Here is a 13,474-nt window from a genome sequence, read left to right on the forward strand (position 1 = left end):
ACAAGGTTGTTGTCACAAGTGATTGTCCGTCCTCATCTCAACAAATAGCTCTAGCCCCACAGTGCAAGGTGGGAGAAGGTGCATATCCATATGTTGAACCATCACATCCTCCCAGCCCACCTACCCTTAAGTTTTTCACAAATTTGGCTTGCAATACTATTTCTTGTCATGTGGACTTGTTTCCTCAACCTCGGTCCCCGCGTTCTATTGATCCTCTAGATTGTACTGTATTTTGTTCTCTTGTTGTGGTCTCCACACTTGTCGTTCACAAGGATCAAGTTGTTGACGGAGTTGGTGTTGAGAAACCAACCTACATTGTCATGAAGAAGAGCCCACAGTGAAGGATGACCTCCTTCTACTCGCACCTCTTCCGTTGTTCCCTAACATCTTTGGTGATTCTTCCATTGTTAATTTTTCGTGTGAGAATTAATTCCCGCATGCATCTACTTCCAATCTTTCATAGAATAGACTGGATGTCAACGTGTCATTGCATAGCGGAGAGTACACCTATGTGTTTGCAAATCCACTCAATATTTCATCTGTCATTTCCGAAAATTTACAGGTTGAACATTCTTGCTTCTCATCAACCCCTCTTTACTATTCATCAAATCATGACGATGTCGATGAACATATTGAATTTTGTGATCATAGTTGTCATGATCTGTTTTCTACTTCATTCGATCACAATCTCGATTCATTCATTATTGATCTTTCTAAGCCACCCGTCTTCGACGATTTATCTGTTAATGAAGTGGAAACCCCACAACCGTTCGAGGCACTTTAGTTTGCGCTAATGGTTATGTCAGGTCCTCGCTATCTTGAGGCTGATTCCACTTCAAATTAGAAATCTCCTAAAATACCCATGGCTCCTCATCACTCACCTGTTTACAAAGAGGATTAATCTAGTTCACAAAATTAACATCCTTCCCCTAAATCACATGATCCCATCACTCATGCATTGTAGGATTCATACACAACGAGCACTCTTGGTAAACATAAGTTTTATTTCTTTCTTATGTTTTCTCGTTTTTCATGGTCAAAAGAGTGTACATGCTCGTCATGTGTGCGTAGTTTGTTGCATAACCGTGAAAGGTCTGCATAATGTTTATCTTGTACTTTTATTCTTTTCTTTTTTGTGGACATTTTTAAATTCACGTTGTGTTGGTCTTCACTGTTATATATTTCTTGTTTGCATGTTTACGTAATTACACTTCTCGTAAACCACACCTTCACCAACATGGGTCAACTAATGCATAGATGGCTGCATTGGAAATATCACTTTACGTGAGCCAACCCATGCACTGTTTATTTTAGGAGTAGGAGTAGTGTTTCCTTTCTTGTTTTTCTTTTTTTGCATGCTTTCTTTGTTTAATTTTTTTCATTGCTTTTTTGTTTTCTTTCCTCTCTTGCTTTGATTTCATTTACTTCTATTCTTTGCTTGTTTGTTTGTTTCTTTATTCACGCATAGGTTTAGTTTTGTATGAAACCATGTGTGAATCTTAAGACAAGCAAGGTAAAGTACAAGAGGACTTGTACAACTACCAAAACATGGCTATCTGTTGTCCTCTCTCTTTATGAATAGATTGTTGTCTTCAATAGATGATACCCTGATGGAAAATATGTTCTATTCAATGTGATTGTTGGTGAAAACAAAACGCTTGCACTTTAACTAGTATCACCTACTCTAATCAGTTCTTTTGGGTTAACCCTTGTCAGCTCATTCAAGTAGAGTAAGGTGATGGGGGAAAATTTAATGAGTATTCTCAAAGGTATATGTAAAAACTTCTCTTAAGGGACAACCTCTTATTCTCTCAATATGGTGGGATCTCTCTTCCGCCTCTGAAATAAATAAGTGGCTATGCACAGTTATTTGAAAAATGAAAAAAAAAAAAGGAGAAAAAGAGAAAGGATTCCTGTGCAGAGAGGTGATGTAAGTAAATCCACTGGGGTATTGACCGGGCTCACTGGCAGCGGAGCGATGCTTATGTTCCTATGTGACTTTGTCGGGGTACTATTCAGGCCTGCTAGTAATGGAGCAACACCATAGATGAAACTAAGAATCCAACATCTATATTACTTAGGCACTAATATACTCCTAATCCCCAATCGAAGCAACTTAGTTGACTTTACCTTGTATATGTGCTGACCGATCAAGAGAATGGTAGGTACTATAACTTTAGCACAAGCTTAATGTTGAAGCTAGACTCATTTTTCACGAATAAGGTTCATAGAGAGAGATGGACTTCTACCAGTGCATAACCAATGTTGTAGTGGCTACAACCACCCTCCAAAGTCCACCTTCGCTTCATTTTGGAGCAACCCTCATCAAAATCATATCAGTTATCCTACACTGATATGTAATTATGTTTATTTGTTTTCATTTGTCTCTTAACAACTTCTATTCATTCACTTGTCCTCTCAGTCAACCACAAGCTTAACCAACACTTGGCTCACATCCGTTCATTGGGCTGTCAGGAAGAATTGTGCAATCCTAGAGGGTATTTTGTCTTCCCGCTAGGAAATGTGCAGAGCATCCTAGCAGCAACCTTGCACTCCAAAAATGCGTAGGGCATCCAACACTCATCTCTAGAAATGTGTAGAGCAGGCTAGCTAGCACTACTCTCTAGAAATGCATAGAGTGGGCTATTATCATTGTTCTAGAAAGTTGCATACAGGTGGTCAGCCAGCCAGGGCGACTAAACCCAAAAACAACATAGAATTTTCCCCTCAATGGCTATCTGTTGCATGTACCGGTAGGTTTCCCAGTTCCCTCTAGAACTGTAAAATCCTTCCTTTCATGTGGGGCAAATTTTCCCAAAAAAGAAAAAAGAAAAAAGTGAAAAAGCATTACTAGGTTTTAGGGATCTATTTTTGGTAGCAGGAGTTACATGCAAAATTGATTTTAGAAACTCCCCGCCAACTGTCACTTTTTCCTAGATTTATGGCATGCGTGTCATAAACCTTAAGTTCACCAAATATATTTAAATGAAAACTCAGAGCTCATTCCTCACAATCAATCTTGGAGCTCTACATTCTGAAGGAATTTAGGAACATTCAGCACAGTCGACACAGATTTTCTGAGTAAGTTTTTCTTTTCATTCCTTTTTCCACTTTTTTTGGTGTTTTTTATTCTCTGTCTTGTATGAGTGTTGTTTCCCTTATTTTATTGAACGAATTCTAGCATTTTAATGTGTTTTAACTTGTAGATGTGTTGTTTCAAGTTTTGCATTACCTTTCCTTAATGTCACATGCATAAAAATATTTCTGCACTCATAGTCATCGTTGCAGTGAGTATCTTCATGAGCTCCATGGTTTTGTTGTTTGACTGATTATGCACTTGTCTGAATTGAATGCATGTCTATTCAATTAGATTTGCACCATCTTTGGACACACATTCAGTCCTTCATGTTTCCAGGTTTCCATGGGAGGATCCAGGTTGGCTTGGCACATATCGTGTTTCTCCCAACATGCTCTCCGCACTCCTGACAATCGGGTCTCTACCATGCCTCCAAGAATTACACAAAGGCTTCCCACACTGGCTCCCAGCTGTGCTCTACACAATATTGGAAGGCATTGCGTAACTCCTGCCCACTGGAACTCCGCAACACGCATTACCTGCAAGCAAACTAGCCTGACTAATCTGCACGTTGCACAAATTTCAGTTAGTAATCAACCTCACTATATTGTGCATTGCGTAGTTCCAGTCAGCATTGACCTTCACTGGCAATTTATACTATGCAATGCGTTGTTCTAGCTAACAGTATCCCAACCTCTTGAAGTCAATGTTACGTAATCTTTCCCGACATTCACCAGTTTGTTGCTTGATTGATTCTTGAGACTCTTTATGTTTTTAACAAACATTATCTTTTTGTGAGTGTCTTCTCTATCTCCAGATACCATAGATTTTTTAGCAGCTTCTCAGTAGTACAGGTATCATGGCGTCCAAGAGAGCTAGATCAAAAGACAATGTTGAAATAAGTACTAGAAATGTGGTTGAGAAGGAGCCTATGAGCTTTCCAGTGTACACAAAACACACATGTTCATTGAGAAATACATTAAGATCACATGGAAAGACATCAACATTGTATTCGCAGGCAACTTTGAGGAGAATCTAGAGGACCATCAAGTTTATGTCAATATTAAGAAATCATGATTGTACAAGGTTGCATGTAGGTATCCCACCTTCCCATGCACGGATGTGATCCAATAGATTGTCTCACACACTGATCCCGAGATGATGATATTGAGAAATGTCAGTGGAGTAGAGCTTGCTTCCTTTAAGATAAAAGATTATCAGTTTCTGTACCATTTTCCATAGCCAGTGAAGAGGATGGATGCATCATTCTACATGGAAACAACAACACAAATAGAAGAGACATCTTGAAGCATTGGGTAAGGGAGCCATCAAATTTCAGGATGAAACAAAATCGGATCTACAAGACGAAGACAATCAAGAAGGATTACCAATTCTTGGTAATCTTTGCATGGCACAAGTATTACCAAGGGAGTACGAAGCCCTTCCCCCAGAGTTGGGTTGTTATGTTAGATTAGATGGTAAGCAAAGTAAAACTTTTCAACTGGTCTGACATGTAGGGTCTCCAGCTGAAAGTGCATGTATCCAATGCTCTAAGTCTGCCCAAGGATCATAAAGCAAGATTCTTCATGTCCACCTACCTTCTCGATGCAATTGTGCCCATCAAAAATTTACTAGCATGGGTTGGGTATGGACACCTACAGAGAATGATGTGAGCATATTTTGCAAGTTTCTCTCAGTGTGCAGCTACTGAGGAGTCATGGCTAGAATATCTAACCATTTCATCGCCATGTGCTTCCATACTTAAAGTTTCCATCACCACCATGATGTAATCATGTTTTTCTTTAGTATTCGACAATCCTCTAATAAAATATAAAGAAATCACTCCCCATTTCCATTCAATAATGGGATGTGGGTTCAATAATCTAGTGGGCTTTTGGTGTTCCACCTTCACTTGTTGGCATTCTAGACATTTGGCTAAGTATTCCACCACCTCCTTTTTGATGCCCAGCCAAAACAATTATTTTCTTAATTTTTTAATCCTCTTTTGATATCTGGGATTACTTGCATATGGTTTATTTTGGTATTCATCTAATATCATCTACTTCAGAGTAATCACATTGGGAAAATACAATGTATCTCTGTAGGTTAGCATTTTTCATAATTTTCAGCATATCCTGTTATTTCTATTTGTTGCAATTTATGTTGAATTTCTAGGTATTTATGATCTTCTTACATCGAATTTTTAATGCTCTCTACAAAATCCCTACTAATACAACTAACATAAAATCTCAGCAAAGCATGAGCATGCCTACTTAAGGAATCTACAATTTTGTTTTCTTTCCCTTTTATGTGTTTAATGTCAAATTTGAATCACTAAGGAAAGCCAACCACCTTGCCTTTCTAGCATTTAGATCTAGTTGGATGAAGAAATATTTTAGGCTAATATGATTTGTCACCATAGTAAAAGAAATTCCTAAGAGGTAGTGTCTCCACATCTTTAGATCATGTGTTACTATATCGAGCTCTAAATCATACACAACATAATACTTTTCATGTGTTTTCAAGTTTCTAGACTCATAGGGTACTACTACATTTTCTTGCCTTAAAACTTCCCCAAGGCCTTCCAAACAAGCATCAGTGCAAACAATGTATTCATTATTTGGGTCTGCAATTTTTAGTATAGGAGCTACAATTAGTAATTATTTTAACTTTTCAAAGCTTTTGTACCATTTGGCTATCCATTCAAACATCGTTCCCTTTTTCTATAAAGAATTAATAAGGTAAGCCAGTTTTGAGAAACCTTCTATAAATATTTGATAATATTCCAAAATTCCCATAAATGAGAAGACAACTGACACATCGTTAGGTATGGGCCAGTTTACAATATCCCTTTCCTTGTCAGGATCAACACATAATCCCTCCTTTGAAATGATATGACCCAAATACTGTATTTTGTCCTTGTAAAACTCACATTTGCTATGTTCTGCATATATTTTACATTCTTTTAAATTTTGTCGCACTCATTTAAGATGTTCTTTGTTATCGTATTCATTTTTGGAGTACACTAAAATATCATCGATAAATAGCAACACAAATTTATCAATGTACTTATGAAGCACAATGTTAATTAAAAACATAGAAGTTGTCGAGGCATTAGTAGGACCAAATAGTAACACTGCAAATTCATAGTGACCATAAATGGTTCTAAAAGTTTCCTTATGAATATATTCATGTTTTATTTGCAGTTGGCTATAGTTGATCCTTAAATCACTCTTTGAAGATATGGTTGATCTTCTCACTTGATCGAACAAATAATCAATAAGGGGTAGTGGATATTTATTTTTGATGGTTAGCGTATTCAATTGTCTATAATCGACGCACATTTTGAATTGGCCATCATTTTTCTTGAAAAATAGTGTAGGCCACCCGCATGGTGAGACATGGGGTCTAATATACCCTTTATCTAAGTGTTCTTGTAACTGCATGTCTAGTTATAATAGCTCTTCTATACTCATTGGTAAGGAGATCTATATACTGGCATCGAACTTGGTACTAAATCGATGGAGAAATCTTTCTCTCTACGGGGAGTCAAACCTAGGATTTCCTCTAGAAAATCATCTTCAAATTCACTAATGACTGTAGTGTCTAAATTTTCCTTTTTTTCCCCGTTTATTTGTTTCCACTTGCACCATGTATAATTGACATCCTTTCATTGCACTCATATTTACCTGTAAGGCTAATATTTTGCTAACTAATATTTATTTTGGTATACCTCTAATTAATTGGGGTTTCCTGCCTTGACACACACAACTTACTATTTTATCCAAACATTTTATAATAGCTCTGTGTTCCTACAAACAATCCATGCCTATTAAAATGTCATAAGAAACTAAAGGGTGGATATTCAAATTTATTGTTGTGGAATAACCATTTAAGTTTATGGGACATTGTCATAGAAGGTTGCTTACCTTTCTTTTAGTGTCGGCTTCCAACTGCACCAACCATGTAGTTTTAAATTTTTCATGTTTAACTTTACATAATTCCACAAGTTGAGGATTAATATAAATTAAACTAGCCTCTGGGATCAATTAAAAAATAAACATATTGGTTTGAAATGGCACTTTCAATCTCAATCATGGTAGATTTATTTTCATCTTTCATATCGTCTAGCATCGCACTGACCCTAGGAATGTTTCTGACAACATCATTCACAGTGGTTTCTTCATGGAAAACTTGAATATTCTTAATGGATTGAGGATTATTGGTGTCGTCTCTCAATAGGTGTGGTTCACCAGATCCCTAACACTTTAGCGGTTTTTCTTCTTGACTTCAATGATCTTTCTATTGTTCAAATCCATGGTTTTTGACCCAGTTTGAGACCATGTCAGCCGACTCAAATTTCCCTTGTTAAATTTCTTTCACTGATGGTCCTTCCCAAAATTATTAACACAAGAGATTTTCTATCTTTTTTTACTCATTACCCCATTGGTTTTGTCCTTGATTTGCCATGGTTTTAATCCTTCACCTCTATTCTTGAACTGTTGATAGCATAATCTATCTTTTGTTACTACTTCATCCATTCTCTTAGGATTGTCGATCTAAATACTTTATTTATAATCCATTTGCAGGAAATTGAGAACTTGTTGTACCTTGGAGTTACCCTCTTTAATATAGGGAACATGTTGTAGAAAATTAGTAAATTTAGTCACAAGTTCTTCCATTGTTAACTATCCTAGTTTTAGTTCATGAAAATCCTTAACTCTATCGTCATAATATCATTTATTTAGATATTGATACTTGAACTATATTTGGAATTCCTCCTAGGGTTATTTCTTCTCCTCCAAGGTATGTAATGTTTTTGTTCTCTTCCCACCAGAGAGCTTCTTTCCCTTGTAGCTGGTAAATAGAAAATATGACTTTTAAATTTCTCGCATACTCATACACTTAGAAATACTTGGTCATATTCAGGAGCCAAGACTCTGCATCCTCTTCATTCTCTCCATCAAACATAGGAGGTTTTATTTTCCAAAACTCCCCTTACAACCCCACCTTCTTCTTTCTTTCATGATTTCTTGGATAGGTCCTATCTGAATCACCTCCACATTTAGACCTCTTTGAATATATCTCCACACTCTTCCTTTCTGGTGCTTCCAGCTCCATTATTCTATGAGTGGAATTTTCAGTCAATTCTCTTATCATTATTTTGTACTCTTCAGTATATTTTAGTAGGCTCTCTTTCTTGTTTCTGAGGTGAGTCAATTCTTGCTAGAAATTCCTAATAATATCCATAAATTAGGCTATTGGTGGAGTACTCATGTTTCCTAATTCTATATATGACTCATCTCCTTCCCTTACATATGGAGGAGGATCCCATACCATGTTATGATGGTCTTATTCACTTTAAATACCTTACAATCAATGTAAACTGTCATTAGCACAACAATTTCTATGGTGGTTTGTTTGAGGACTAGTTTTGAAACTTGGATCTAATACTATTTGTCACAAACCTAGTTCAAGACTTCAGTTTTTTTTTAATATATATTTACGAGTTTCTAGGATATACACATATGAATTTCAATTTATCTACTCGTGTTTTCAAATTAATATTATTATAAATGTTTACCGACCTGACATAGGTAAGAGTATAGCAAGCACATGTACAACTTTTCTTTATACTTGAAATCTTGGTCTTGACCTCATCACACAAACGGACTTGTTGAATTTATTGATCATTTCATTTTGTTCTATGCATATTTATGGATCATATAATATTTGACTCTCCCAACCCAACCTATTCCTAACTATTTCACGTCATAGTAATGCATTTAATACATGGCTACTACACATTTGAGATTAGGAAGATACCATGCAACCTAGGGGTTAATGGTTGGTGTCTACCATTTTCTTATCATGAGTCTACACTCCATAGATATACCATACACGAGTCAACCATACACTATGCTGCAAATTAGACTAGGGAACCTTATCATTCTTGCTTATTGTCAATTTCTCTAGAAGGGAAACCATGCTCTACCGATGTTAATTGTTTGTTCTTGGAATATTTGTTTTCAAAGCTCAAGGTACCTAGTTTTCAAATTAATATTATTATAAATGTTTACCAACCTGACATAGGTAAGAGTATAGCAAGCACATGTACAACTTTTCTTTATACTTGAAATCTTGGTCTTGACATCATCACACAACGAACTGGTTGAATTTATTGATCATTTCATTTTGTTCTATGCATATTTATGGACCATATAATATTTGACTCACCCAACCGAACCTATTCCTAACTATTTCACGTCATAGTAATGCATTTAATACATGGCTACTACACATTTGAGATTAGGAAGATACCATGCAACCTAGGGCTTAATGGTTGGTGTCTACCATTTTCTTATCATGAGTCTACACTCCATAGATATACCATAATGCATTTAATACATGGCTACTACACATTTGAGATTAGGAAGATATCATGCAACCTAGGGGTTAATGGTCGGTGTCTACCATTTTCTTATCATGAGTCTACACTCCATAGATATACCATACACTAGTCAACCATACACTATGCTCCAAATTAGACTACGGAACCTTATCATTCTTGCTTATTGTCAAATTCTCTAGAAGTGAAACCATGCTCTACCGATGTTAATTGTTTGTTCTTGGAATATTTGTTTTCAAAGCTCAAGGTACCTGGCTTTGAATGGTGTGACCCTACTGCATCGTGCCACATAACCATAATCACGTGATAGTCACAAGTTTGATTTGTAAAAGGGAGATGTGGATGACCAAGATGTTCTCTTCATGATCCGACCATAGAGATGGACTGGTGCAACACTAATCGCTTGTTTGGTTCTGATGTCTATCACATTTTGTTTGTTTGACATGATGAAGGTGTCATCCTACGAACTACCACTCGAACCCACCTATTTCCATGTTTATGGTTGGATCTTAACATGGAATTGATGCAGGCTCATGGTAAGGATTTTTTTGTTCACTGTAATTGTATTTAATTTTTCAACGTATGGGAATTTTATTTCTTCAGTCATTTTGTAATGTGGCCTTACTTTATTCCTTCTATCTCATGTTTATAGGGGTGTACTGCCAATGGAGTCAAAATGCAAAATCAAATCGCTTTATTTATTTATTATTTTCCACATGAGATTCAAGTAGCAGCTTTTTCCACTACTTCGCCAGGGAAATGCCTCCATGCCATTGAGATATGTTTCGATCCATTTCCTCCCTACACTCTGACTAATCCCCTTCCTCTTTGATCCTCGGTTCATGTCACCAGTTTGAGGTGAGCTTTACAAATCTCCGCATAAATCTTCTTTCTGGAAAATACGATGGTGAGTGAAGTAGGTTATGGGAAGTAAATTTCTCCCTTAATACGTAGTTTAATTTCTATTTCCTAATTCAGGGTTCTTTCCCTGTTGGGGTTTATCCCATGAAATTTGTTTGCTTCTTTTTTTAATTTTTAATTTTTTATCTACTTCTAATCTCTCATACCCTTTTTATAGGAACACAACAACCCATCACTCGCCCTTACTCGGGTATGGTCCCTTTTCTAAAAAGTCGCCCTTTTCTCTTAGCCTGTGGTATTCTGTAAATAGTTTTTCAACACTTTGAAACTCATACCATGCATTTCCCTTCATTGTTTTCTTTTTTAATATAGGTACTTTTGCTTACCTTGTCGAGTTACTAGGAAGTACAACATGCTCTCGGCGTTTAACTTTGCTTCCTTTCCTCCCAGGTCAGTGCTCCACACCTACTTTTAGGAAGGATTTCCTTACAGCACAAGAATAATGATATGGTTCACAGCTGGGTTGAAGCCCCTGTTTCTAGCTATCAGTGAATAAAAGTTTCCCTCATTTTTAGTCCCTGCCGGATGCCGGCAGGGACTATAGTGATCGATAGGACCCCACTTAGCATTACTTGACCCCTGCGTTTCTCTGTTATACGGCGGTTAGAGAGGAGATATGCTAAGTTTCGTTTGTAGTCATTCTTTGGCCATCGTGCGCCATCTTATTTGGCCTCTTCCCGAGGCGGAAGAGGCCGGACCATAGCTTAAAGGAATAAACCCGGTGCATTTTCGCGCTAACCGTCACGGTCTCTGGTTTTAATGCTAGCATTACTTCTGCCCGGTATGCGGTTTAGTAAAGCTCGGTGTTCCCTCTTGCAATGTTCTACAATGGCAGCTGGTGCATGCCATGATGCACCATGGTTCAACAGCTGTTAGCCTTCGTCGCACTTGTCAAAGCCCAAAGCCGGTTGGAAGCAACTCCTCCGGAGGCAAGGTAAGCGCTTGAGGCCTCTGCGATTGCTGATGAAGTTGCTGAACGGGAGGAACGGGAGGCCTCTGCGATTTCTGATGAAGTTGCGAAAAGGGGGAGGGAAAAGGGGGAGGGCTTCAAGTAATAGTTCCTCGAAACCATTTCCCAGATCTCCTAGCTCTTCAGGTAAGCTTTTGAACTGTGGCTTCGCCAGTCTCAGTACTCGCAAATTGCTTAGTTGCTGAATACATTGGGAAGAGATTTTTATTACTAGCCTGCTGAATCATACGAACCTGCTTTTAAATTTTATTTTATTGGCTTTAGGTTTCTGAGGTTTTGTCCTCGTTATCTTTGTTACAGATTCTGGGGACTGGGATGGATACGCAAGATACATTCCCATCTGTTCTGCTGTTTTTTGATCAACAGCGCTTCATATTCAATGCTGGAGAGGTGAGTTCAAGTTAAACTAAAATATCATAGCTTTACCAGGCCATAAAAAAATAGAGAGCTTTCCACACAGGACTGGAGTCCCCGATGGTGGGGATATCTGCTTTCGGTATAGCATTAAAATTACCGATTGAATCCATGTCGCGAAGGCAATTGAAGCACTTTGTGGGTTTTGAAACTGTGACTACTGGTTGGTACTTGCAACTATTGATTCCTAGACAAAACAGGCCAGCTAGTCGCTTCCTTTTGAACTCAATGAATCGCTTACAGTCATAGGTTATGCGGCTTTTGGGTTAAAAGTATGGGTAATCGTGCTGGTATTTTCAATTTATTTGAACATAAAATCTGGTCAACATGTCTCTGAATGGACTATTCTTTTTTGTATCAGGGGCTGCAACGCTTCTCTGCTGAACACAAATTCAAGCTATCAAGAGTGTCTTTTGTACAGTTGCTTTCTGCTGCTTGGGGTTTCTGTCTGGTACCGAGCTTAACGTTTCGCCTACGCTGCACAAGGATAGTTCGAGGGACTTCTGATGTTGAAAGGAACACTATGTTCCAAGGGCCACTTCCGGAACGTAAACCCTCATCAGCATAATCCCAAATTTTGTAAAGCTTTGCCTCTTATTTCTAAAAGGCTTTAGTTTTTTAAATTGTTTCTTTCTTTTCCTTATTGAAGATTGTTCGCTGTCACATAGGTGGGCTACTCAAAGAGGAAACCCTCCCAACTCATGTAAAAGCTCCTCCTTTGGCAGCGTTCCAATGGTGTATAAGATGGTATTCTGAATTTTCAAAACGTTTTTCTGATTTTGTGCTGTTTTGTGGCAGCTATTGCTATCTGAACTGGCTGTTTTGAACTTCAGAGTGCATTGCATAGAATTGGTGCGGAAAAAGCTGAATGCAGTCTAAGGGAGTTGCCAGATAACATTTTTGTGTTTGGATGAAAACATAAGCATGTTAATGGAAGCATTTTGTTGACAAGAAGTCAGGCTTCCTCTTTAGTTGTAGGCTCAGATGAACTCTATCCATTGGCCATAATTTTAGTTGACACTTTTTCGGTGTCTTTTGTACAGTTGCTTTTGAGAGTAATTGCTTATTTATATATTGGCAAATGTTTAAGCGAAACTGTTGGTGTCAAAATCTGTAATGCAGGAGCAATATCTAGACAAGCTATTTTTTAATCCTTTGTTCCAATACTTCTGTGTATGCGTATCTTTCAAATCTCATATATTGAATGGTTCTATCTTGGGCTGTTCTTAGGCCGAATAATCAGTGACACTCTTATTGTTACTGACAATTTTGTAATTTTAGTTGACACTTTTTCGGTGTCTTTTGTACAGTTGCTTTTGAGAGTAATTGCTTATTTATATATTGGCAAATGTTTAAGCGAAACTGTTGGTGTCAAAATCTGTAATGCAGGAGCAATATCTAGACAAGCTATTTTTTAATCCTTTGTTCCAATACTTCTGTGTATGCGTATCTTTCAAATCTCATATATTGAATGGTTCTATCTTGGGCTGTTCTTAGGCCGAATAATCAGTGACACTCTTATTATTACTGACAATTTTTGTTTGTTCTAGTTTTAGGGATTTGGCATTTTGCATGTTTTCAGGGAAGCATGCGGTTTTCAAGAAGCACATATTAATTCTTAATGTTCAATCTGAGATGCAACTATCTTGGTCGAGAATACTTGTGACTTTATGAAAAAGCAAAT

General features: G+C 37.4%; 1 protein-coding gene across 1 annotated transcript in view; it reads left to right on the top strand.

The window, feature by feature from the left end:
* Positions 1 to 13,022, top strand: part of LOC149165526 (uncharacterized) — a 77,444-nt gene extending 64,422 nt beyond the window's left edge. The window contains exons 6-11 of the mRNA XM_089429844.1: positions 11,242 to 11,340; positions 11,431 to 11,502; positions 11,677 to 11,766; positions 12,152 to 12,338; positions 12,440 to 12,537; positions 12,624 to 13,022. Coding sequence (XP_089285970.1) covers positions 11,242 to 11,340; positions 11,431 to 11,502; positions 11,677 to 11,766; positions 12,152 to 12,338; positions 12,440 to 12,537; positions 12,624 to 12,704 — 627 coding nt within the window. The 3' untranslated portion in view covers positions 12,705 to 13,022. The remainder of the gene's footprint in view (positions 1 to 11,241; positions 11,341 to 11,430; positions 11,503 to 11,676; positions 11,767 to 12,151; positions 12,339 to 12,439; positions 12,538 to 12,623) is intronic.
* Positions 13,023 to 13,474: the final 452 nt, after the last annotated feature.

This window comes from Pinus tabuliformis, chromosome 5_1 (assembly GCF_031772625.1).
Source record: "Pinus tabuliformis cultivar Carrire ecotype Pingquan chromosome 5_1, CPIR1, whole genome shotgun sequence".
NCBI lineage: Eukaryota > Viridiplantae > Streptophyta > Pinopsida > Pinales > Pinaceae > Pinus > Pinus tabuliformis.